Below are 22,685 nucleotides of genomic sequence, written 5' to 3' on the forward strand. Positions count from 1 at the left end.
ATGCAGACCTAAAAGAGAGCTTGTTAATATAACTCTTTATATCTATAGACTGAATAAGAGTTATTTTAGATATCAACAACTAAAATTTTAAGTGTAAAAGCAACTGTGTGTTTGCTGTAGGACAGCAAATATCTATAGTATTATGAGCTCTTTTCAAGCACTTTGGTATCAGTAATTTCTTGCTCATCTGTGAGAGTTAAAATAATCCAAAAGTTAGATGGCAGATGTGCAGCTTCCCATGGTGACGGTGCTGCATCTGGTAGATGGATTTATCATAGAATCCCAGAAGGTTTGGCTTGGAAGGACCTTGAAGCTTATCTTGTTCCACCCCCCTGCCATGTGCAGGACATCTTCCACTCTCCCAGGTTCCTCCAATCTAGTCCAGCCTGGCCTTGGACACTTCCAGGGATGGGGCAGCCACAGCTTCTCTTGGCAACCTGTGCCAGGGCCTGCCCACCCTCAAAGGGAAGGATTTCTTCCCAATGTCTACTCTAAACCAATTATCTTTGTGCATCTAAGTTCAGTGAAATTTTATATGATACAAGCTGAAACCTGAGACTTCTTTCTAGTTAATTAATTAAATATTCAAACCCTCTTTATTGAAACAATTCTCTCAGCTGTGCCAGACTGTCTTGCCCACTTTCTCCTCTGGCTGCTGTGTTCATCTGGTGTGAGAACTTCAGAATATGTTTGACAGGCCAGGTAAATGCATTAAAGATGCACTGAAAAATCCCCCAAACCCAATCACAATTTATTAAACTCTCAAGGTGATTTTTTAAGGCTTATCTTGAGGATTGACTTTTTGTATTTAATTGCAGCAAATTATATTCCTTGAGGGGTTTATATTTTAAGAAGATAAACTCAGATTTGCCCTTTTTTTTTTCTTGTCTTCTACTACAGTTTATTCCAGAGTAATAATCAGTTTTCTTATGTCAGTTTTCTAGACAGTCAGGAAGGTAAAAGAAAGACTTGATATGCTTGACAGCTTTTCAGCCAGGTAGAACTTGATTTTGTTTTGGTTTCAGTTGTCCCTAAACGTGTGTTTGTACAGGGAGGTGAGTTTTGGCTCCTCTTGCTGGACATCTTGCCAGCTGCATGATGGTAAAATCACAGCAGCTTCTCCTGGGTCCCAAAATTATGTCAATCCTGAGCCCCAGCACCTTTTAGTCTAAAGCTGTTTGTGCCTGGCACTCTGCTTGAGTTGCAGGAGGGCACAGCTGCTCCAAAGCTGTACCTTAGGCACAGGTTGGAAAGGAGACTTTTATGTGTGTTCCATCACCTTTCCTACTTTTCCATGCCTGGTGTGAGCAGGAGAAGCACTAACTGGGCTCCTGGGTCCCCTCCTTTGCCCTGCAGCAGTGGGGAGAGGGTTGTTCTGAGCTTTGGGAGCTTTTCCTTTCCTTTTTCCTTCCTGTTTAACCATCTCTACCCCCAAATTCTTCTGGCTGCTGATGGTCAGAGAAGACACTATTTTGCTGGAAGCTGGGCCAGTTAATCTTTTTTCCAGAGATGAGAAGTGTAGGAGGAGCTTTAGTGACTTTTAAGACCTGACCTGTGTTTTCATAGTTAAAAAAACCTGGATACATTAGTTTGGAATAGAAACAAATAGAGTAACCCAAATTTGGCACAGGATTGGCTTGCAGAGCTTCTTCTCTGTTTGTAGAAGAGTTGTTTGATGCCAGCTCCTGACGTTGGCATTGTCCTGTTCTGTCCTCACTTGCTGTGAAATGAGGAGGGAACAGGAAGTGGGGACCTTGTGTTCATCTAAAGAGGTGATGTTGGAAATGCCAAATTCTGAGGATTTCCTGGCCTTTCTTGTTTTTCTGGAAAGAATAAAACAAAAAATAAAATCCTTGTCTGTCTGCCTCTTCCCTTGCCCCTCCCTGCCACTTCTGCCTTGTGCACTGCCAGCCTGGGGTGGGATGTTTCCAGGCTCCTTTTTGAAGATATTTATAAATAAGTTGAGGTCCATATGTTTGTTTTTTCCCCAATGATTTCTTTACTGTAAGTCATTGTATTTCTGTGTAATTGATCTATGTGTGGCAACTTGCATCTAGGGAGGGAAGTCACAAATGGGTTGGGCCCATGCTGTGCAAACGTGGAGAAAGGAAATAAAAAAATAGGTTGGCAGTAACCCTAATAATGACAGCTGGGGACAGAAACTTGTTAGAAAAATTCAAGTTAAAACTAACTTGCTTTGGAACAATAAGAATAAATGGGATGCATAACTGTTACAGACTAAAATAGAGCAGGGAATAGAGGGCACACGTTTCTCTCCTCTAGCCTCAGCCTGCCCAACAAAATTTGGCTTATAAATATCCATAAATCAAGAAGGGCAAAGACACTTAAAGAAGTGAGTATTTTTAGGAAGAAGGAAAGCATTTCAGTGGTGTTCCTTCCCATACATTGTGGTCATAAATCCCATTATCTTGGTGTACTTCACAACAAATCAGGATTTCAGGTTTGGTGTCCTCAGTATGTAGATTTTTGTTTCCAAACACAAAAGGGGGGAATTCTCCTTGTTTTTATACATGCTTTGGGGAAGAGAGGAAATACATGGCTGGATGTGTGCTGCAGGCAGGAATATCTGGTGGAAAGATAGAAGCCACAGCAGGGCAGGGGGAGCAAATACCCTGCCAGGTCCCATGTAAGGAGATTAGGTTTAGACTGCAGCCTGGACTGAGCAAAAATTAGAAAGGATAATGCTGCATTAATTCACCCAGGTCTAGCTTCTGTAGCATAGTGACAAAACAAAATTAGTAATAGTCTAAAAATATAACCCTGAATAGAACTTTCTCCTCCTCCTTTTGCCCTGTGCTCCCTCCTCCCCTCGTTTCCTGCTTGGGCACCCAAAGTTGGAAACTCAAGAGTAGGTTTTGAATGGGATTTTTCTTCCTCCTCCCATTTAAAAAAAAAAAAAATTAAAAAAAAAAAGTTTAAAAAGCCTGTTTCTGTAGCAGTGACTCAGTCCTGCAGTGCCTATCTGCCTTGTGTCAGGCATGGGGCTGTCTGGGGGAAGCAGTGTGTGCACATACCCAAACTGTGAGACAAGCTTTGAAATTGCACCAAGTGCACTCGGAGCATCGAATGTGCCGGAGCACGCTGCGATTCCAGTAACAGCCAGAGCTCCCCTGGCTCCCACTGGGAAGGGGCTCACGCTAATCCAACAGGGGAGAGAGGCCAAACTGCACATTCATTTGGATAATTAGGTAAACTGTAAATAGGAGAAGGCCTCTTCTGCCCAAACTCCATTGTTTTTTCCTGAAAGTCTATATTTAGATTTGGCAACTAGATTTATCACAGCGATTGGTGCATTGTTTGAACAAGGTCAGCGATGTGTGTGCGTGTTTATCTCTGCTTAACTGGATTGCTTATTTGAAGTAGAAATACCTCCAAAAATATTATGCAGAGCTCTTGAAAACTTGTGTACTCATGCCCCAGAGCACATGGTCTTTATTAGAAAATAGATGCAATTATTCACGTTTGGTTTTGCAGCTTAAAGTCCTGAGGGATTTGTACATAAAACTGTGGAGATTTGATTACATCCTGATTTTATGTCTCACTGGTATATGAGTGTTTCATATGTGTAAAAACCTTTTTATAAGGCAGAGATTATAACAAGTTCCTAAGTGAAGCCAGACGGGTGCTGTCCTGTCTGTTGGAATTGGAATACACATGCTCATTAATTTAGTCTTAACTCTAGTGGTTGCTTGTGTCTTTATAAAACCCAGAGTGCCTTTGTGTTTTATATTTAGAGCAAATATTCTGGACTTGTTGGCAGGTTGGTTTGAGACTTCAAGGTGCAATTTCAAAGTCAGGCTTTATTGTTCACAGCAGTTCCATGCTTCTTGGTGAGGATGGAGATGGCTTACTAACAGTGCTAGTGTGGTTAAGGTAAAAATAGCTTTTACCCATGAAGTGAGAAAACAAAAATAAAAGGCACTTCAGAAATGTCAACTGGAGAGGACTTTGCTCTAAGCAAGAGCATGCAGTTCTGGGGGGTTTGTTTCCTTTGTTTTTTTCATGATTCTGTTAAACCTTTTGGTTAAAATTTCATTTTTTTGCAATGAAGATAACTGAGAATGCTAAACAGTGGCTGCCTACTGAAAGTTCTGCTCGTACAGACTTACAAATGGGACTGTGCTCAATTTGGGAAGGATTGGCCTCAGAGAGAGGCAGTTCCAGTCATCTGGTGCTCACACCTAATGAAACAAAACCAGTCATTTTGGAGCTTGAAACAGAAGTGATCTCTGGTACCATAATAATGAATGAAAAGACACAAAAGAGATGAAGTGCTTGTGCATGGCTTGCTGAATGATGGGGCTTTTTTTTTTGGGATAGTGGGGCTTAACCACACTATCTCAAAGAAACCTCATTTTCTCTCAAACCACAACAGGCTCCATGTGCAGCTGACACCCACAGCAGTGCTGGGGCTGGCCCTGGTGGCCTGGGACCCTGCCTGGGATGCAATGACTCGTGCTTCATGCAAATCCTTTTCCACAATGCCCACTTCTTTGTTTTGTCCTGTGGTGAGGAAGCGTGTGCACGTGTCACAAATGAGTTCCTTAAATAGTCTGTGAAAGAGAAATTATCTTCTTTCTCTTCCTCCCTCCTTCCTGTCCCTTCAAAGGTTGCAATTCTCCTGTATCTCTCCCTTTTGGGGAGAGAACCTTTTTGTACACTGAAATTCCCAGGCCAGTGCTAGGACACACAGGTTCATCTCAGAAATCACACTGTATGTCACGAGCCATGTCCTGCATGGGACATCTTAATCATTCTTTAAATTGCAAGCACAGAGCTTCAGCCAAAGAGGGTGTGCTCCTTTCTCTCTCTCCGTGCTGTTTTGGTGCCTGCAGGTCGCCTTCCTTCATCCCTTGGCTCTGGTGGCAGGGCTGGAATCTCCTCCAGGCCTGGCAGCAGGTACATCTTCATCACTGTCTCTGACATGTGGCTTCTGCACTGAGTCAAGGCTGTTCCTGACAGACAACCTGTGGAGAGAAATCTCTGCTGCTTAGAAGGTCATTTACATTTAAGAAATGCTCTTTTTTTCTCCCTGCCCCTCATCTCTTTTTAAATTTTTTTTGGTTTGTTTCTTTTACTACTTTCTAAATGCAGTGCTACAGCACCTGGAATTCTACACAGACCCTTTTCCCATGCTGCTACTAAGTGTTTTCATTTCAGACTTTTGGCATTTTGAGACTCCAGGATGTTTAATCTTTCCTCTCTGGCGTTTCTTTCTCCATTTAGATGAAGGTTTGATCCTAAATTCCAGCTGTTACTGATTTGTTGTCAGTTGTTGCACTTTAATTTGCTGATATTAACACAACGTTCCACTGGGGCTGCAAGGAGGATGTTAGGATATTTCTCCTCCAACTCAAGGAATTTCCCTACCTAAATTCAGAGCCTAAAATAATTCTGGATTTATAAATTCTTCCTTGTGTTTTGCTGTCTAGGGACATGGCTCAGTGGTGCTCTTGACAGTTTTGGACTCATGGTTGGATTCAGTCTGAAAGGTCATTACAGCAGACAGAGTATTTCTATTACTGGTGGTGTTTAGTTGATAAATGCAAGAATTTAATTATGCATGTTGCTAAAGTTCTTTGTTTATATACACTGTAAGAGTACACTCTCCAGTGATTTTGAAGAGTGTTGTCAATTAGCTGGTGGTTATCTTTTGCTGCCAGTTGGCTCTTACAGTGGGATTTCCAGGGTTTGAGAAGCTTTTAAAATATATTTACATTTTAAAAATTATTTACAAAACTAGTATTGTGTGAAGGAGTTGTTGATTAAAAGATAGTTTTTCTACAAAAGGATAAAATAAGATAATAAATAAGTTATAAATAAAATAACAGAGTACAGCAACTGATTAAAAAATATCCAGAATGAATTATAAACACAGCTCCTAACATCCTTGGTGGAGAGTTGATAGGTCTTACTTTTGCAGCAGTCTGCAGTGAGGATATATTCCTTTCTAGTTACATGAAAATAAAGGCTTGAAAGTTCAAATATATGCACCTGCTACTTGAGCAAGGTTACCAAGACCATTTTGGGGATGTTTATCCATTATGTTGCCTATATATTATAACTGTATTTCCTCCCCTAGTAGCTTAGGCTGTGATTGGTTTGATGAACACAGGAATCACATCTAGCAATAAAACTGTGTTTTGCTGGTAAAACCCTTGCTTTAAGATTGCAGCAGTAATGATTTTTTTCCCCCACTCTCTCCACAAAAATCCCAAACACTTCAGTTGAGAATGAAGAGGGGTGATGGGAAGTTAATTTTGCCTGCTGAAAACCATGGCCATTACAAACTGAAATGAGCAGCTTGTGGATGATATTTCTGATGGTACTAAGCCCAACCTGTAATCATTCAGAAATGGATGTCAGGCTGGGCATAAGAGCTTTTTCTTTATGCAGTGGACGTTTATATATTTATGTAAACATACTAATTTATTTGTAGAGTTGCAGAAGTTGACAGAGAGGGGTAGGTCAGTGCAGCTGTGTTTTTCCAGGGGCTCTGCTTGATGATCTGTGGCTCCAGAGGGTTTCCCCCAGCCTGAGCTCCCTCTGTGTGTCCCAGGCCAGAGCTGAGAGCGCTCCTTCCTTACAGAAATCCCTAAATCTCCCCAAATTTCTGAGGGGAGTGTCTGCACTCCCTCCACACAGGTCATTCTGCTGTTACAGAGTAGTTGCCAGTGTGTTTACCTCCAGGTCATGCATTTATTTATTTATTTGGCTGGGGTGGCTCACAGCTGCGTGTGGGCTCAGCCACTGCCTGTGTCTGGCTGGCTCTTAAATGTACATTTTTATGGCCCTTGAAACTTGGCACGAGCTGTGTTTGGTCGTCAACTACAACAACAAAAGATTGCTAGTGAAATCAAAACCTGGCATCGCCGCTCTCCAGGTTTATTCACGATGTATTGAAATGGGATTTTCTTGCTAAGGTTTCTTGGCATCCATCCAAAGCCCAGCATCTCATAAATTTATATTATCTCTCTCTGCTCTGCTCAGTTGACAGAGTTGGAGCAGCTTCTCATGCAGATCACAGGAACAGCATGGAAAAATGAAACCAGGAGACTTTCACGTGGGGAGTTTGTATCAGCAGAGAAATTGTAGGGGTTTTGCCAAGGAATTAGAGGGCAGAAATCACAGAATCAGTGAATGAGTCAGGTTGGAAGGGAGCACAGGGTGTCATCTGATCCTGCCTTCTTGCTCAAGCAGGCTCATCCCAGAGCACAGAATTGCATCCAGACAGGTCTGGGATGTCCAGTGAGGGAGACTCCACAACCTCTCTGGACAATCTCTCCCAGTGTGTGGTCACTGCACAATGAAGAAGTTCTTCCTCATCTTCAGGTGGAAGTTCCTGTGTGTCTTGAGGATTTTGCAGCACTTGCCCTCAGACACTAGACCATGGCAAAAGCAGAGCTGGGTCAGGCTGGTTTAGTGCAGCTGTAGTGGGGCTTGGAGTCGTGGGGCAGGGACAGCAGTTACAGCCTGCCTTGACACCACAATTTAGGTGAGGTGCTCTGAGGCATTTAAATGCTCTTTAAATGCAAAAAAAAGAGCATTTAGCTTGCTCAGAGGCACTTCAGTCTCAGCACAGTGATAGTGGAAAGAGCATATCTTGGTTGATGTGGGTCAGTTGTGCTTGCAGTGTGATCACTGAAGGGTTGGCTAGCTCCAGGCTTGTGAGAGGCACATGGGGCAGCTTTGCTCTCAGGAGCTCTGCTTTGGGCTCAGTAGGGGATTTCTAACCTCCAACCATGCTAATTCCAAACCTCGCTCTCCCAGTCACTCTAACCCCAGATGCAACAATTTCAAAGGTGCTGGTTCATTTGTTCTCGTTGTAACTTCTGAGCATTAATTAGCACTAAATATTAAGAGGTCAAGTAAGTCAGGTGCACTGGTCTGCCCTGAGCTGAGGAAAAGTCATATCCACCTGCAGGAAATGTTGCAGGGGGAAACAGATGCATCTTGGTGATAGGAGATGGGAAGGGGATGTTAGGTCATTAATTACTTAGCCTTGCATAAACAAAACTTAATATTTTGAAAAGTCTCTAATTTAAAGGGAAGGAAAAATCTTTCAACTTTTGTGCTATTTAACTACATGTCAAGTTGGGTCAATTAGGAAACTTTTGTGTTCATTCCTGCTTTATATATTGATTACTCCTCCATGAACTGTTCCAATGCACTGAGCTAGTTTTAAATGGGTAAAGAGCTAAGGCGAGCTAGACTGCTAAATCCAGAATCCCTGACCCTCTATACTCCTTCTGGATTCTCTAGGGAGGATACAGGGTGCAATTTGTTTTACTTTTCTACAGGTTAAAGCTTATTTGATGGCTGGTTGTTGGGGACTTAGGCTGAGATCTTTTCAGAAGTGGTATTTGCTTAGTCTGCTGATTTTTTTTTCTCAGTTAAAACAGAGGATTTGTTTGAAACCAAGTGTGGTGAATAAATGTTCAGGGATCTTGATGGTTGTGTGGCATTTTGGTTTTTTTTTTCTTTCCTATTTTAATTCCTATTTTGGTTTTGTTTTCTTTCCTATTTTAATTTTAACTCTTCTTTCCCCTTTTTCCCTCTATGTCTTGGTAAAAAATGAGAAGCTGGTAATTTTTTTTGGTCCAAAACTAATTTAGAAGGGAGCAGTTCGCTCATGGGAGATTGCAGTTCATCCTTTTCTTACAAAATAAGCTATGAACTCAAATTTTACACTTTGTAGTGCCTTTACTCGATACTAGACAGCTTCCAGAGAGCAAGCAAGCATTAAACATTAATTTGTAACATCAGAGCCAGGTTCTCCTTCTTCCAGCTGCTTGGCAATGGTGCACTTGGGGTTTTCTGTGGTATTGCTTTTTTAGTTTTTTAATTGGCTGGTAGTATTTATTAAACAACATACTCTGAGAAGTTGCTGAAGCTCCTCACAGTAGATCTGGGTAGTTTTTTTCGGAGAGCTGAATGCTGGAGAGTAGAATTCCCACACAGGAGGCCCTTGGCAAAGATTTATCTTCATATGCTCGGTGCAAATGTAAGGCTGCTTGTGTATATTTTCTGTGAAATGTTATAAAGTTAAGAAAGATTGTTTTCCCAATACAATCTTAAAGCTGAAATACAGTTACATTCCAACATAGCAAATCTGCATTTTGTGCATAAATTACTTAAATATCTAGGAGTAGTGAAATGTAATGCTGTTAAACATGTCAAATGTGATGATTAAGTGACTGGATTGTTAGGAAGAAAATAGTAATTTTCTGAAAAGCTAAATGAATGATTTGGCACAATGAACTGCAAACACTACCAAAAAAAAAAAAAGAAAACTGAGAAAAATTTGCTGGTGGAGGATCACGTTTGTAGGCAGTTGGTATTAGAAACAAGAGCAAAAATATTTCAGATTTTCTCAACTTAATTGACAAACTCATTTCTTCCCCTGACATTATTTTACCTGCTGACAGCTGAGTGGGAGGCTCAGTATGGCTGGGATCTCACATCACTAATACAGTGGCAGTCACTGCTGTAAGCTGATTTCTTTGTGATACTGAGACAGGGAAATGCTTCCCAGGATAAGCTGCTGCTCTGGAAGGGCTGGGCTGGAGCCTGAGTGACTGGCCTGGAGATCAAGGAGAAAGTTCTGCCTTCTGGATTACTTGCTGCATGTTCTGTGAACACAAGAAATGCTGGAGCCACTTGAGACAAATTTTAACTCAGTGGCACTGAATTGTGTAGACAAAGGGGTTTTTTGAACATCATCATTGCTGCTGCTGATGTCTGTAAGGAAGGGAGAGATCAGTTTGACTTGAAGCCCAGGCTAAATTTTTTGAGTTAGCTGTTTTAAAGAATTGTTGTTATTGGTAGACTAAGCAACTTGTCTGTCAGTGTTTTTATGTGAATAAACATGTAAAACCTTGTCTGCCTTTTTAGAAGCACTTTGAGAAAGACCCTTTAACCCACTCTAGAGTACACTGTGAAACCTCAGCTAGGCCAAGGATAACGTTCCTTTGATCACAAAATGTGTTCTTTTGAGCAGTGGTAACATGAAATAAAAAGTGAAACCAGAAGTAAAAAAAAAAGTAAAAAACTTCTCAATATTATTCAAACTTAAACTAAACTGTGACTTTGTTCTTGGGCTCCATGTAGAGTGCTTATTGAAGCCTTTCTCTGTATTGTTAGGTCTGTACAGAGCTGTGGTCCAACCCCTAGCCACACCAATATAAATAGTTTTGAGTAGCAGTTAACCCATAACTGGTTTTTGCACGTTGCTTTTTGCTGTAACTTGAGACGTGGTTAATCTTTCTGTGTGTTCCCTTGCTGAAATGGGTGGTCTGTGTGAGTCAGTGATCAATGCAATGCCAGCTGTATTTGGAAGGGGATAGAGGGATCTTTCTGTACAGTCAGGTGTCCACAGGATGGTGGTGGAAAAGGAGGGAAGAATCCTGGTGATCATCTCTGTCCTCATGCAGAGACTGGTGTCTTGCCTGAAGTTCTGCCCTGCCCAGAGTGCTCTTGTGCTAAATCCCTGCCCTGCTGCTGCTGGGGTCGTGTTACCTGAGCTGAGTCATTCCTCAGGGGTACCAAGTGTTCCAATAGGGCAGGTAAGGGCTCTCCAAGGGCTGTTTCAAGAGTCTGTGTGGGTGCCCAGCCTGGCAGAGATCAGCAGGAGTTACAAAGCACACTAGAAATGCACAGTAAGCACTCCCAGGAGGGTTTCAGCTCCTGCACCGTCTGTCTGAGTTTTCTGTCCTCTCCTGCCCTTCTGTGCTCCCAGCCCAGAAGGAGAAGTCAATGTGTTAGTGGAAACTTGTGCAAACCCAGCTTGCAGAGCTGACCAGAAACCTGCCTCACATTCTCAGCTTTCCCTGCTGATTATGGCTTGTGCCACTGGAGCCAGCCCCATCATCATCCGTCGGATTTATTCGTACTCCTGACGTTCCACAAAGCCTGCTTTACCAGCCGGCCTCATTCAAAGCGTTTGGCCAAAGCTCTGCTGCCACATGAGCAGCATAAGGCTGAACAAGGAGAAGGAGGACCTGTTGCTGGAAGGGGTAGGGGACCCACTGACAGTAGACCCAAAAAAAACCCCTGGGGCTCTCAGTGCTTCTGGTTTTGCCTCAGTCTTGAAAATGTGGTCACGTGTGGCCTCTGCACTTGGTGAAAGGGATCAAGGAGGAGAACAGCCACCAGCAATAGATGAGGGTCAAGTCAGGAGTTACTTTGAAGAACCTGTGTGAGTCCATGAGGACAGATGGGCTGCAACCAAAGGTGATCAGCAACCCTTGGGATCAAGAAGCAGAAGACAAAAGCCAGCTAACTATTTTCTGGTGAAGTCTGTGTCTCATTTTCACGGGAGTATCTCTGTGTTCACTGCTTGTGCCTCTTTGAAACTTCATTGCTCCAGATGGAAATTGTAGCAGAGGTGTGGTATAGGTACATTTTGTCATTCCAGACTTATGTTCTGAGCAGTGTGATGTTGACAAAGCACAAGAGGCAGCATCATTATTTGATGCAGAAACTTCATTGCAGTGTCCAAGCTGTTTCTGTTTTTGGGGTTATTTGTTGTGACTTCTTGAACATGGTCATTTTTAGATGCTTCTGTTGTTTAGAATTGAAAAATCTAACTTGCTACTGAGTAGAGGAATTATTTTTTGATTTGAAGGAGGTTTTAGGGTAACTCCCTCTGTGTTCTAGGGAGCAGTGGTACCCTTTCCCACATATACACGTAAGTAAGGAAGTTTTTGCATCTGCAGCTGTCAGGAATGTACTTTGGCTGGTGACTGCAGCCTAGCTTTAAGGAGGGATCCCATAAGGGGTCAGTTAAGCTTTATTGGTCTGCCAGACCAGATTATCATTTTATTTAACCAGAGGAGTAGTTTTCATTGTTACTTTATTGCCAAGGGTGTGTCAGCATTTCCATTATAAACCCCCTATTTTCAGGGATTTGTGTAGACTTGAGATTTAAGTGTTCTGGTCTAAAACTTGGCAAGCATGGTCTTCGTTCACCAGCGGATATTTTCTTTATGAGATTTTAGAACGGTCAGCTGTTTCTTAAATTGTAGTGAAGGCAAGAGGTTTTTTCCTCTTGGTTAAGCAGATAGGACTATTTTTTCCATCTCATTTATTGCAACTAGATTTATGAAAAATAATCCCCTATTCTGCTGTTTAAAAAGGGAAGAAAAAAGGGGGAGGAGAAAAAGGAGTATCTTCCTGCTGCCCTGTTCTGTTTGCCATGCCTCAAACCCTTCCCTTTGGTCTGTGTTTGGTGAAGTCCCACCCACCCTTCTCTCCTCCTCTTTACTTATTTCCCTTCAGTGTATTTACACTCTCACTGCATTGAGTTGCAGGGTTTGTTCTCCTTCCTCCATTCCTTCTCTTTGCTTTCCTGTCTCGTGCTTCCAGCACTCGAATCTGTCTGTATTACCTTTCTCTAAAAGGCAGCTCTGAGGTACTCTTAAGTGATACAACATACCTGTGGTAAAGAGAAACTTTATACTTCACTATATATATTAATATACTTTGCTCCTTAACTGAAGAACACATGCATGCCTCTTAGTTGAGTACTGCAATTTTTCAACGCTTTTCTGAGACGTTTCTGTGTCTCTAGAGCAAAGTACTTTTGCATTCCTTTTTTTTTTTTAACCAAATCTTTAATGTAGACTGAAAAAAGTGAAGTGTGATTGGTACAGAACAGCACTGTGGGTTTTCATTTCTGGGCTCTTTTAGTCATTTCCTGAGAGCTTGGTGCAGAAATGTGACGGCCCAGGAAGCGATAGCAAGCTCAGCAAGGCTTCGTGTGCTGTTAGAAGCTGGTGTGCTACAGGTGAGGGCACAACCTTCCTGTGGAGATGTAGGAATACCTGGTTCTGGGATTGGTGCTTTCGTCTTCAGGAAGAGCCTCTGCTGTTTTGCAGTTCACAGCCATGAACAAAGTAACTGGGGATGTAAAATGGTGAGTGAGGAACCACAGCTACGTGACTACTAAGCAACAAGGAATGTAAGTGAAGCGTCGGAATCCAAAGGGTGGAAAATGAGTGCTTTCAAAAAGCATCATAGTCTTTCTCCCAGGACCTTCAGAAGATCTTTGTCAGAACAAGATGCTGGCTCAGCTGCCTTGATGGACTATCATTGGTACCACCGAATGAAAAGCAAGAAGTTTAATAAACAGATGAGTTTTGACTCAGAGAAACCTCTTGGAGCATACAAGTGGCAAACGCATCCTTGGCCTCCCTGGAGGGCGAGCAGAAGAGCAGACTCCTCCAGTTTGAAAGGGGAATGCAGTGACCCAAGTCTTGGTAAAAGTTCTATAAGCATGGATGCTACCAGTGCTCTCAATCTCCTGGAGGCCCCACCTGAGCCACTCTTCCCAACAAGGAGCAGGCTGGGGCGGGTTCCCTTCAGCCGCTCGCTGTCCGAGCCCCACGGGAGCGGGACCGCACGGCCGCCCCTGCCAGCCGAGCCCCAGGGCTACTTCATCCAGGGCATCTTCTCCTCTCTCTCAAGTGGCTTTGCAAAGATCATGAGTCGCAAAGGGGAGCCTGCCAGTGAGTGCATAACTGCAGGGAAGACAGAGGACAATCCAATTGTTTTGAGTACAGGTAATGAGCTGACTTTTGTTTGGTTCTGTTTGTGTAACAGGTGAGTGTAGCGAGACACACAGTAGTAGTTTAAACTGTTTTGTAACTTGTCTTCATTAACGTGACAGTGATGCTCTGATGTTCTATCTTAACTTTTAAAAAGCAACTGAAAAAAAGGTCCTTTCCTGATAAGGAAGTGGTATGAGATGTTTCAGTGTGTGCTTTAAAACTCGAAGGTCACTTTAAAACAAGCATCTCCTGGTGGTAGCGGCAGCATTTCCTTCTCAAATGTGTGGTATATGCAGTCCTGCAGGCACAGTATTTACCCTCTGTGGTGTTGTGCTCCCCTGATTGAGATATCAAGCCTGCTGCTGTCCGTGAAGTAGCAGGGAGAGAGAGAGAAATTAAGCTGTCTTTTAAACAGAGTTCCAGACAGTGGAATGGATCTAGTTCCTCATACCAGATTCTCCATTTCGTAATCAAGCAACTGGATTGGTGTCTGCTCTCTGGTAGATGCTAAGGACAGGCGTGTTGCAAGGGTTTAGCCAGCTGGGATTGAGGTCAGCAAGATGCCAGTCTGAGATTTCATTTAATCTACCCTGCTGATAACATTCTTAAGGCAGGGTGGGGAAAAAAGTGGGGGGAAAAAGAGGATAAGCTTGCCTTTTTTGCTCAGGCTTTTCTGAAACTTTCTAGTGGGCTACCCAGCTTGAATCCAGTAACTGATGATGCCAGGAAAAAAAAAAACCCACAAACTTTATTTTGGGTTTTATTACAAATTTAAACGTTCCTTCTCCCCAAAACCTCAGCACTTTGCAGAGTCCTCCATATTATCATGTTAAAAACCCAATAACATCTGGATATGGTTGAGGCTGCTGGACAGGTCATCAGTATTCCAAAAAATTCAGTGGCAGTAGTGAAAGAAGGATATACGATGTCTGCAGAGGTGTTCAGTCTTTCAGTCACAGTGAAATGTCCCTGACAGGCTTGTGTTTGCTATTGGAAGCTGTCACCTTGCTTTAAAACAAAAACAAATGACCAAAACCAAGAAATAACTAAGAAGGACTGTATCTGTTCAAGCCTATCTATTTACAGTCACTGGTTCATTTCTCCTAGACCTTTTTCAATAGAAATTTCGGTTGATGATGCTTAATGAATTGTGTGGAACACATGAGGGGGCAAAAGCAAGTAACAGAACGACTTTTCTTCTTTTTATTTTCTGTTGATAAGGAGTTAGTTGGGTTTTTTCTCTCATCTGTATTTATTCAGATTAGGAACAAAGATTTCTACTACAGGCTCTCACTGTTGTTGAGACCTTCTGGGAAGGTATTCTATGTGATATGAGCATTTGGATCAAAATGCCACAGTGTATGAAGGGCTGAGCATCCTTCTTTCCTCTGTTCTGGTGCTCTTTGATACCAAATGGTTCTGTCATAATTCACAGGTATTGCCAGTCTCTGTGTTATTGGGGTGCTTTGGTTTTTACTAGCATGTAAAGTAAACAAAGGAAAAGGATTATTTGTGAGAAGGCACCACTTGGTAAATGCTTCGTGTAAGTTATGGGACAGTGACAGAGCCTTTTGGCTCTTTTTTGGGTAGTCCAAACCTCTGTCTGAGCCTGCCAAAACTGGTTTTGCAAAGGGAGTCACAATTCAGGAACTGAGAGAAAAACAATGGGTCTCTAGATTAAAAGTCAAACTCTCTCGAGGGAGGAAATTGTAGCTGAGAAGGTGATTGGGGAAATAAGTTTGACGAAGTCACCCACAAAATCACTTGCAAAAGCCAGGTCCTGCTTGGACCACTTCATAGGAAAACAGAGCTTTTGGTGGGATGGGCAGTCTCTATGGGGTTTCTTTTCACCCTTTGCCATCACAAACATTCTATCTCTGATCCCTCAGGTGGATGACAGCTTGTGTTTAACAGAACTAGTTCACCCTGTAAGAGGTGCAGCTGTGTGGGATATACAATCAAAGGTCAACTAGTTGCCCTCCACTGGTTTTAGTTTTCCTTAAAGAAGTGCTGCCTGTGCCATAATTAGCTGGAGCTGCTGGGCAGAGGATCCTGCCCTGTGCAAGACTGCAGGCTGAGACCTGCTAAAACAGTGGTAAAACTTGTGAGCTCCTGGGGTTTAGAGCTGAGGTCTGTGGGAGGTGACTTGAAGATAAAAGGGGTGAGAGAAATGTCTGTCTGTCACGTTCTTCAGCCGCAATCTGGATGTTCAGAAGGGATCAAATCTTGTGTTCTTCCAAAAACCAGTTTAATTCAGTGGGGGTCACTGAATTGTCCACTGACTCTTTTGCTGCTTGGGTGAGCAGAGGGTGTCTTTCCATGCCTATAGTCCTGTTTGCTGTTCAAGGAAAAATCCAAGAAAAGGGGTGTTTTCCTCTCCTCAAGAAGCAGAACTTGGTAATCCTCAGGCAGCTGAGATCTGTGGTGAGAGTGCTCAGGCACTCAAACTAACCACAGGATGGTGTGAGACATGGGGTTTCTCCAAAGTATGCAAACAGCTTTACACTGAAAAGCTTGATCAAAAGTGCCCCAGGAAATGTCTGTTTGGACAGAAATTTTTGTCACAATGACTGAAACCCAAGAGACCTTTTCTGTGTTGTGAAATACACAGTGGGAGAGGCACACGTTGGACTTGGACCAGGAGAACCCAGGGGGGCACGTTCCATCCCTCTTCTGTCCACAAAGCCAAGCCCTCTACTTCCACAGCCTCACTCAATCAAAAGTATTTCCACTTTCCTCTGAAATACTTGGAGATTATCAACTTTTTTAAAAGTTTGTCTTCCTCCTAATGCTTGCCTGGCCCCTTGTGTTTTGCTTCATCTCTGTGCCAGAATGGCAGAATGGTTCCCTTCTTCAGGAAATGCTTAACTCCCAAAAAAGGACCAGTTGCTTTAATGGCAGCTTGAACAGGGAAGTGGGATTTAAAAAGAAAAGAAAAAACAAGATCTGGGTAAATATTTTCCAGTTGGTCTCACAGTCTAGGAAGCATGTTCAGACACTGTTTCATCAGTTCTTGGCTGTGCAAATCCCTCCTGGATGGACTCACTCATCCTCTTAGGCGATGAAAGGATGCTGAACCCCAGGAGAGCTGCGTCCTTTGGCTCTGCCCAGAGCCTTGGCTGGCTGCAGAGCCTCCCCAAAGTGCATGGCAGGCATTCTGCACCCCACTGCAGCCTGGCTTTGGGGAGAAGGGCACAGATGGAGCGGGCACTCAGCAGGAATAGCAGAGCTCTTTCCTGGCGTGCTGCGTGGGCTCTCCCAGGAGCAGCCTGGGCTGGGTTTGGGTGTGAATGAAGTGCTTTTGGTGCATATCTGCTGATTTCTAACCACCCCTTGAGCCAGGCATTTGGAACCAGCATTTCCCCTGGCATGTGCAAAGCCTGAAGGTAAAAGGTTTTATACTCACTGTATTATTATTACTGTTATTTACTATTATTATTTAACACTTTTAGTGTATTGTAATTAGGAAATAGTTGGCTTCTGATGGTAATAGCATGGATTATAACATCAGTATTTTCACCCTTCTCATGAGACTGAAAGTAGAATAAAATTTTTTACGACACCTCTCAGTTGTCCCATCTCTGGGTCAGGAAAAGACTTAATCTGGCAATTTACTGCTTAAGAAATCTAAGATCGCGTTAATTTCTAGTAAATATGTTAGCTTGAGGAAGGAGAAGTGTCATTCTGATAAACTTGTTGATTGAGAGCATACCATGATATGTGTAGAAAGAAGAAGATAAGGAGGGAACTATGCAGACAAAGCCTTGGATCCAGGGTTGTGGGTGAGCAGCTGCACCTGTTCTTATTATTTCTGAGTATTACCAGTGACCCTTTCACACTCTTGAGAATGGGTTTGTGAGAGAGTTCTCAGATAACATTTATTTCACTGTTGCTTATCTGGATCTCAGGGTGGTGTGTGTTTAATTGTAGACTGATGACAAAATAATCCTCCAGTAGAATACCTTACCTATATCTTCCCTGGGTATCTCTGGTTTGGTTTGAGGGGGTGAGGGTAAACACTGGTTTCTTTTACTTGTGTGTGTTTGGTTTTCACAATCACTCTCTTGTTAATGTTTTTATAAAGATAGTTATTCAGAATTCCTTCCTTCTCTTTTGTCACCTGGATAAAGATATGTTTCTTTGGTCTTTTAATTTTGATTTCAAGCTTTCATTCATTTTATAGAGGAATTTTTTGTGCATTGAGTGAGAGAATATCTTATATCCTTGCTTTTCCAGAAGTGCTTGGGTTTTTTTATAATTCACTGAAGTAATTTGAACTCTATGCCCTTTTTAAGATCTTTGCATTGTAGGTTTATTAAATTACATTTCATATGTATTTCCATATAAACTTATCTAGAGATTTGTATTTTCCCATTTATAACTCAAAACCAAGGCAGTTCCCTGTTTAGTTTCTTTCAGCAATTCCCAAAATACAAAGCTGTTTCTTCCTGAATAGGAGTTTAGTATTTATTACTCATTGGAGCAGTTTTTCTGTATTCATGTTTTTAAAATCACTTGCTCATTTTAGAAGCCCTTCTACTGACTCATGTTCCTCCACTCCCAAATCTCTCCTGCTCTTAAGTAGTTTATTTTTGGTGGGGTTTTTATTAGGGAAGTTTTACACAATTGAACTTATTCAAGTGCTCCTTTAAATGCTATGCAAGTGCCTTGTGCTTTGAAACCTGATGTTGTTGTGGAAAGGTGTAGTCTTAATGTTCAAACTCCTGCACTTTTAATTATCAGAGCAGATTTGAGATAGCTTCTTGTACAAAATCCCTCGTATTAAACTGTAGTTTTGTGTAGCTATAAATATTAAAATAATTGTGTAGTTATAAATACAAAAATAACACATTGCTGTCTGGTTTCTCTCTCTTTTTTTGAACTGTAGTGTGGTCTCATGGCAGTAAATGTTGTGTTAACATGGTATATTTGAAATTACAGTGATCTGAGGATGCACAGGGAACATTTCTGGCATTTGACAGCTTTAAGTATCACTTAAACATCCCCCCCCCCCACTCCTTCCTTCTGCCTGGTTCATCCCAGGCATTGTAATGTTTAATGTGGGCTATAGGCTAATGCTGCACAGCTGAATATTTATGAACACAGCACAAGATAATTAGCTGTAGTATCTGAAGCCAATAAAATTATGCTTATCTGATTTTGATTCCACTTAACGGACAGTGTCTCTGTGCAAGTAGTTGCAGTCATTTCAGTGTTGACTGGTGATTTTCATGTATTTAATCTCCAGACCACTTTGTCAGAATCCAAAAATTCACATTCAGTGGGATGAATGAGGATATTTATATTTGTAAGAGCTCTTTTCTGACTCATGAAATCATGGCAAGTGACTGGCAGGGTGTTATGTTCCTTTTTGCCATTTTTGTGGCCTGTATCTGTGGGACTGTTGGGATGTTGTACTTCGTGCTGCTTGTGCAGAGGAGTCTGACAGCTGGTGCATGCAGGAATATTATCTGTGATTACCTTGATCATGAGAAATTATTGCATGGGAGTTATCTGAGGAGAGGGTAATCGTGTCCTGGAGACGTCTTGTCTCCTGTGTTTTCTTAGCAGGGAGAGAGGGCTTTGAAGAGATGCAGCTTTCTTAGAGGCAGCCAAAGAGTGGAAGTGTGGAGATTAGGAGAAAGGGCTCCTGGTGAAGTAAAGCTCTGGGGTTTTGGTGGGAGAAGCTTTTCCTTTGATAACAGGCCAGACAGGGTTGAAAAGAGGTGGCTGGAGGAGGAAAAACAGTCTTTGCTTTCCAAAGGAGAGGCTGTGTCTGGAGCAGGCGGATTTGGAGTCTCTGACAAAGCTCTGTGTTCCAGCTGTGGAGTCTCCAGAAAGAGAAGCTTGGGCTGTGAGACCCAGCAGGGAAGGATGTCCCAGAGGGCAGCAGGAGATGCTCATGGCCCAGGGCTGTCTGTGGGATGTCAGCATCTGCCCCACAGCCCAGGAAGGGCCCAGACTGGTCCTTGCCAGTCCCCTTGAGGGGTCAGCAAGCCCAGGCTTGGGAAGTGTGAAAGAAACTGTGTTAGACTCTTCTCAAAATTCTGTGTTCTTCTTCAAGACAGCCCTAAATCGCAGCTGCCAGAGGGTACTGAAAAGGGAAGTGTACCCAGTGGTTCAGTTCCAGCTAAGCTTATTTGACACTGGAAATAGGAGCCTTAACTCTTCCTGACACACAGACATTTGTGGCCTGCAGTGAGAGGGTAACTTCTGCCGTGGTAAGATTTTCTTCAGGCAAAGCTCCCTGGTTTGCATTTGCCCGGACGCTGGCCGTGATGGAGCTTGGCGCGAGATGAGAATTGCCTGCGTGCTTACAGAGCGAGCGCTTCCGAGGCACATTGACCCTTTCTTCCTTCAAATAACAAACCCAGAGGAAAGTATTTGGGTTTTAGGCCTTTGGTTTTTTTCCAAATAACGAATGGTGCAGATTTGCAGTGCTAACAGTATGTGATTCGGGACTCAAAGCAATGGCATTTTAGAAGTAAACATGTGCAAGATTATCTCTGTGCACTTATTTATCCCATTACTTTGCTATAGAGTTACTTGATTGCCTGCTTTAACTAATGAACTTGTATTATCATTGAGCCTTATGCTTTCTGTGGTGATACTTTCTCTGTGGTAGTTACTCAAGAGTCTCTTTAGACTCTTCTGAAATAAATACTTCATAATCCTGTAAAACATCACTTGTTTAAAGGAAGCTGTTTATGTAAACAATAGGCTAATGCATTAAACTCTTGACATGTTAGCATCGAAACCAACTGTCTCTCCTTTCCTCTTTCTCTGAGGAAAGCTGAAGCCCGACATCTGCTCCCCTGTGAGCGAGAGAGCTTTTTACAACTTACGGGACCGCTTGTTCAAATGAAGTTAAAAAATATTTCCTACAGAGAAGGTGATAGAAAAAAATTACCAAAATAGCTTCTTAAAGAAGCTTATGTTTTAGAGAGTAGGCCTTCCCTGTCTTTGTGCCTTGTGGGGAATAAGCTGGTCATTTTAATTTGTGCATTTGGTATAGAAGATCTTTCTCAAAATATGGGAATTTAGTAAGGATATGTAGTGATAGGATATGAGGTTAAGGTTTTAAACTGAAAAAGGGTGGGATTCCATATTCAGAAGAGATTCTTCCCTGTGAGGGTGATGAGGCTGTGGCAAAGGGTGCCCAGAGAAACTGTGGCTGCCCCATCCCTGGGAGCATCCATGGCCAGATCAGGGCTTGGAGCAACCTGGTTTAGTCAAAGCTGTCTCTGCCCATGGCAGGGGGTAGAACAAAATGATCTTTAAGGTCCCTTTCAATCCAGACCATTCTGGGGTTCTATGGTTCTGTGAAAAACCACTTGTCTGGAAACTGCTGCAGAGGGGAGCCAGATGAGTGACAGTGATGTGTGAGAACAGGAGTGAGCAAACCCACTGCTGCAGTCAAATGCATTTATTGGTGTCAGCTGTCACCACACGTTGCTGTTGATGCTGTCTATAGGTTTGAGACTTGAGGGATCAGAATTATGTGGGGTTTTGAAGTTTGAATTCTAGTTCCTGAGATTTGTTAATTGTGCAAAGATCTGTGATTCTTTTAGCTCTTCCTTGCCAAAGACAAATCCCTCTTTCTAAAAGGTGCAAGAAAGTATTCTGTCAAGTCAAATGGCAAGTTGTAAGCAGACTTGCTTACTCATTTTAATTGTGACTTCAGCTGTTTTTGCATGTTTTATAGGTATTGAAGAGCTTTCCTGTATCCCATATTCTGACTGATCCCAGGTAAAATCTTCTGACACAATCAGATATTTCTGTGACCATAGTATGGTCAGAGTTTTAGCTGCACCTCACTCATCCTAGGATGAGTTGCTGTTGATTTTCTTCTACTTACACCTATGAATTTACAACCCATTTTCACAGAAAAAAAACCAGTAACCCTTTTGCTGTAGATACTCTTAAAAGCAGTTTTCCTCTAACAGTCATTTAGTGACACAGATGCTTTGGCAGGCAGGTTTGGCAGGTTTTGACACAGTGCTACAAAAAAATCTGCCAAACTTCAAACTCTGGCAGTGTGTCTCCATCTACCTTCTCTCTCCTATTAGTTCTGGCTGCACTTGTACACAAGAAGAGGCTTTGTTGGCAGCACAGATCCAGGCAGTGCCCCTGAGAGAGCTGCCTGTGAAGGGAAGAAGGTGAACACACAGATCCAAACAGCTCCCAGTTGCCTTCAGTTATCTCCACTCACGCAGTGCTTTTTTTAACATTACTGCTGGGGTATTTTGGCTGTGTCCTGTATAAATAGCCTCTCTCAGTAACCATTTCCTCTGCCAGCTTTGTGAAGCAGTGAATCCTTGCATGCCTGATGTACTGTGGTGCTGCTTTTGCAGGTGGGCTGGCTGAGCGCGTGGTGCTCAGCAAGGGGAGGATTCTGGCTGCACTGTGGTTTATTTGTAGGTTTCCTGTCAGCCCTCCTGTAGCTGATAAAATGTGTGGTTCTAGCCACTGATGTCTTGTATGATAGCCTGTTCCTCTATTGACGTAGTACTTAAATGATCCTGAGACTTACTCTTCCAGAAATTGGGATGAAGTTTTGAAAAGCAGTGGGGAAGAAAGGGATAAGTGTCCAGTCTTTTGTGGCAGAGACAAATCATTGTCTTGGTGTTGATTTTTATTATTTCCAACTGTGACTTCCACCCCCACTTGCATATGCAACTGTCATGTGATAACTTGGCTCTTCTTTATGGTAAAACAGTGTTAGGGCTGACCTGTGTTGGTAAAAGCCTTTCAGTCCAGAAGAGTTGGTTGACAGCACAGGGCATCTAGGAGAGTGTTGAGTACCCTGGCAGGTGAGACCCTTGTGCCTTTGTGGGGTTGGGCATCAAGAGGTTTGTATATCTTTTCTATGTCTTTTTTTGTATCTTTTACTGTTTCTACATAATCTCAAGAAAATGTCTGGGGCAGTCTCCCTGGTACTTCAGCACAATCAGTCTCTGTGATGAATACTAAGGAATGAGCAAACTAACACACGTCAGAAAAAAGGTGGTGCAAAGTTTTCTGCATCTTGGCAGTGCAGAGACAAATCCTGAAAAATCCAACATCAGGCTGGTGCCCTCCTACACACTCAAGTGCTGCTGAGCACAGGCCAGG

The 22,685-nt window shown here is 42.6% G+C and overlaps 1 protein-coding gene across 6 annotated transcripts in view; it reads left to right on the plus strand.

Moving 5' to 3' along the window:
- RASAL2 (RAS protein activator like 2) overlaps positions 1-22,685 on the plus strand; it is a 189,418-nt gene that overhangs the window by 70,098 nt on the left and 96,635 nt on the right. For 2 of the 6 annotated variants that reach the window (XM_018911987.3, XM_050977173.1), the window contains exon 1: positions 12,722-13,583. The exons of 2 other annotated variants lie outside the window; for them this stretch is intronic. In XM_018911987.3, the coding sequence (XP_018767532.3) occupies positions 13,016-13,583 (568 nt within the window). In that variant the 5' untranslated portion in view covers positions 12,722-13,015. Of the gene's footprint in view, positions 1-12,721; positions 13,584-22,685 lie in introns of those variants that run through there. 2 more of the 6 variants (XM_018911986.3, XM_018911988.3) reach the window with 1 other exon arrangement.

Source organism: Serinus canaria, chromosome 8, assembly GCF_022539315.1.
Source record: "Serinus canaria isolate serCan28SL12 chromosome 8, serCan2020, whole genome shotgun sequence".
In the NCBI taxonomy this organism is placed as follows: domain Eukaryota; kingdom Metazoa; phylum Chordata; class Aves; order Passeriformes; family Fringillidae; genus Serinus; species Serinus canaria.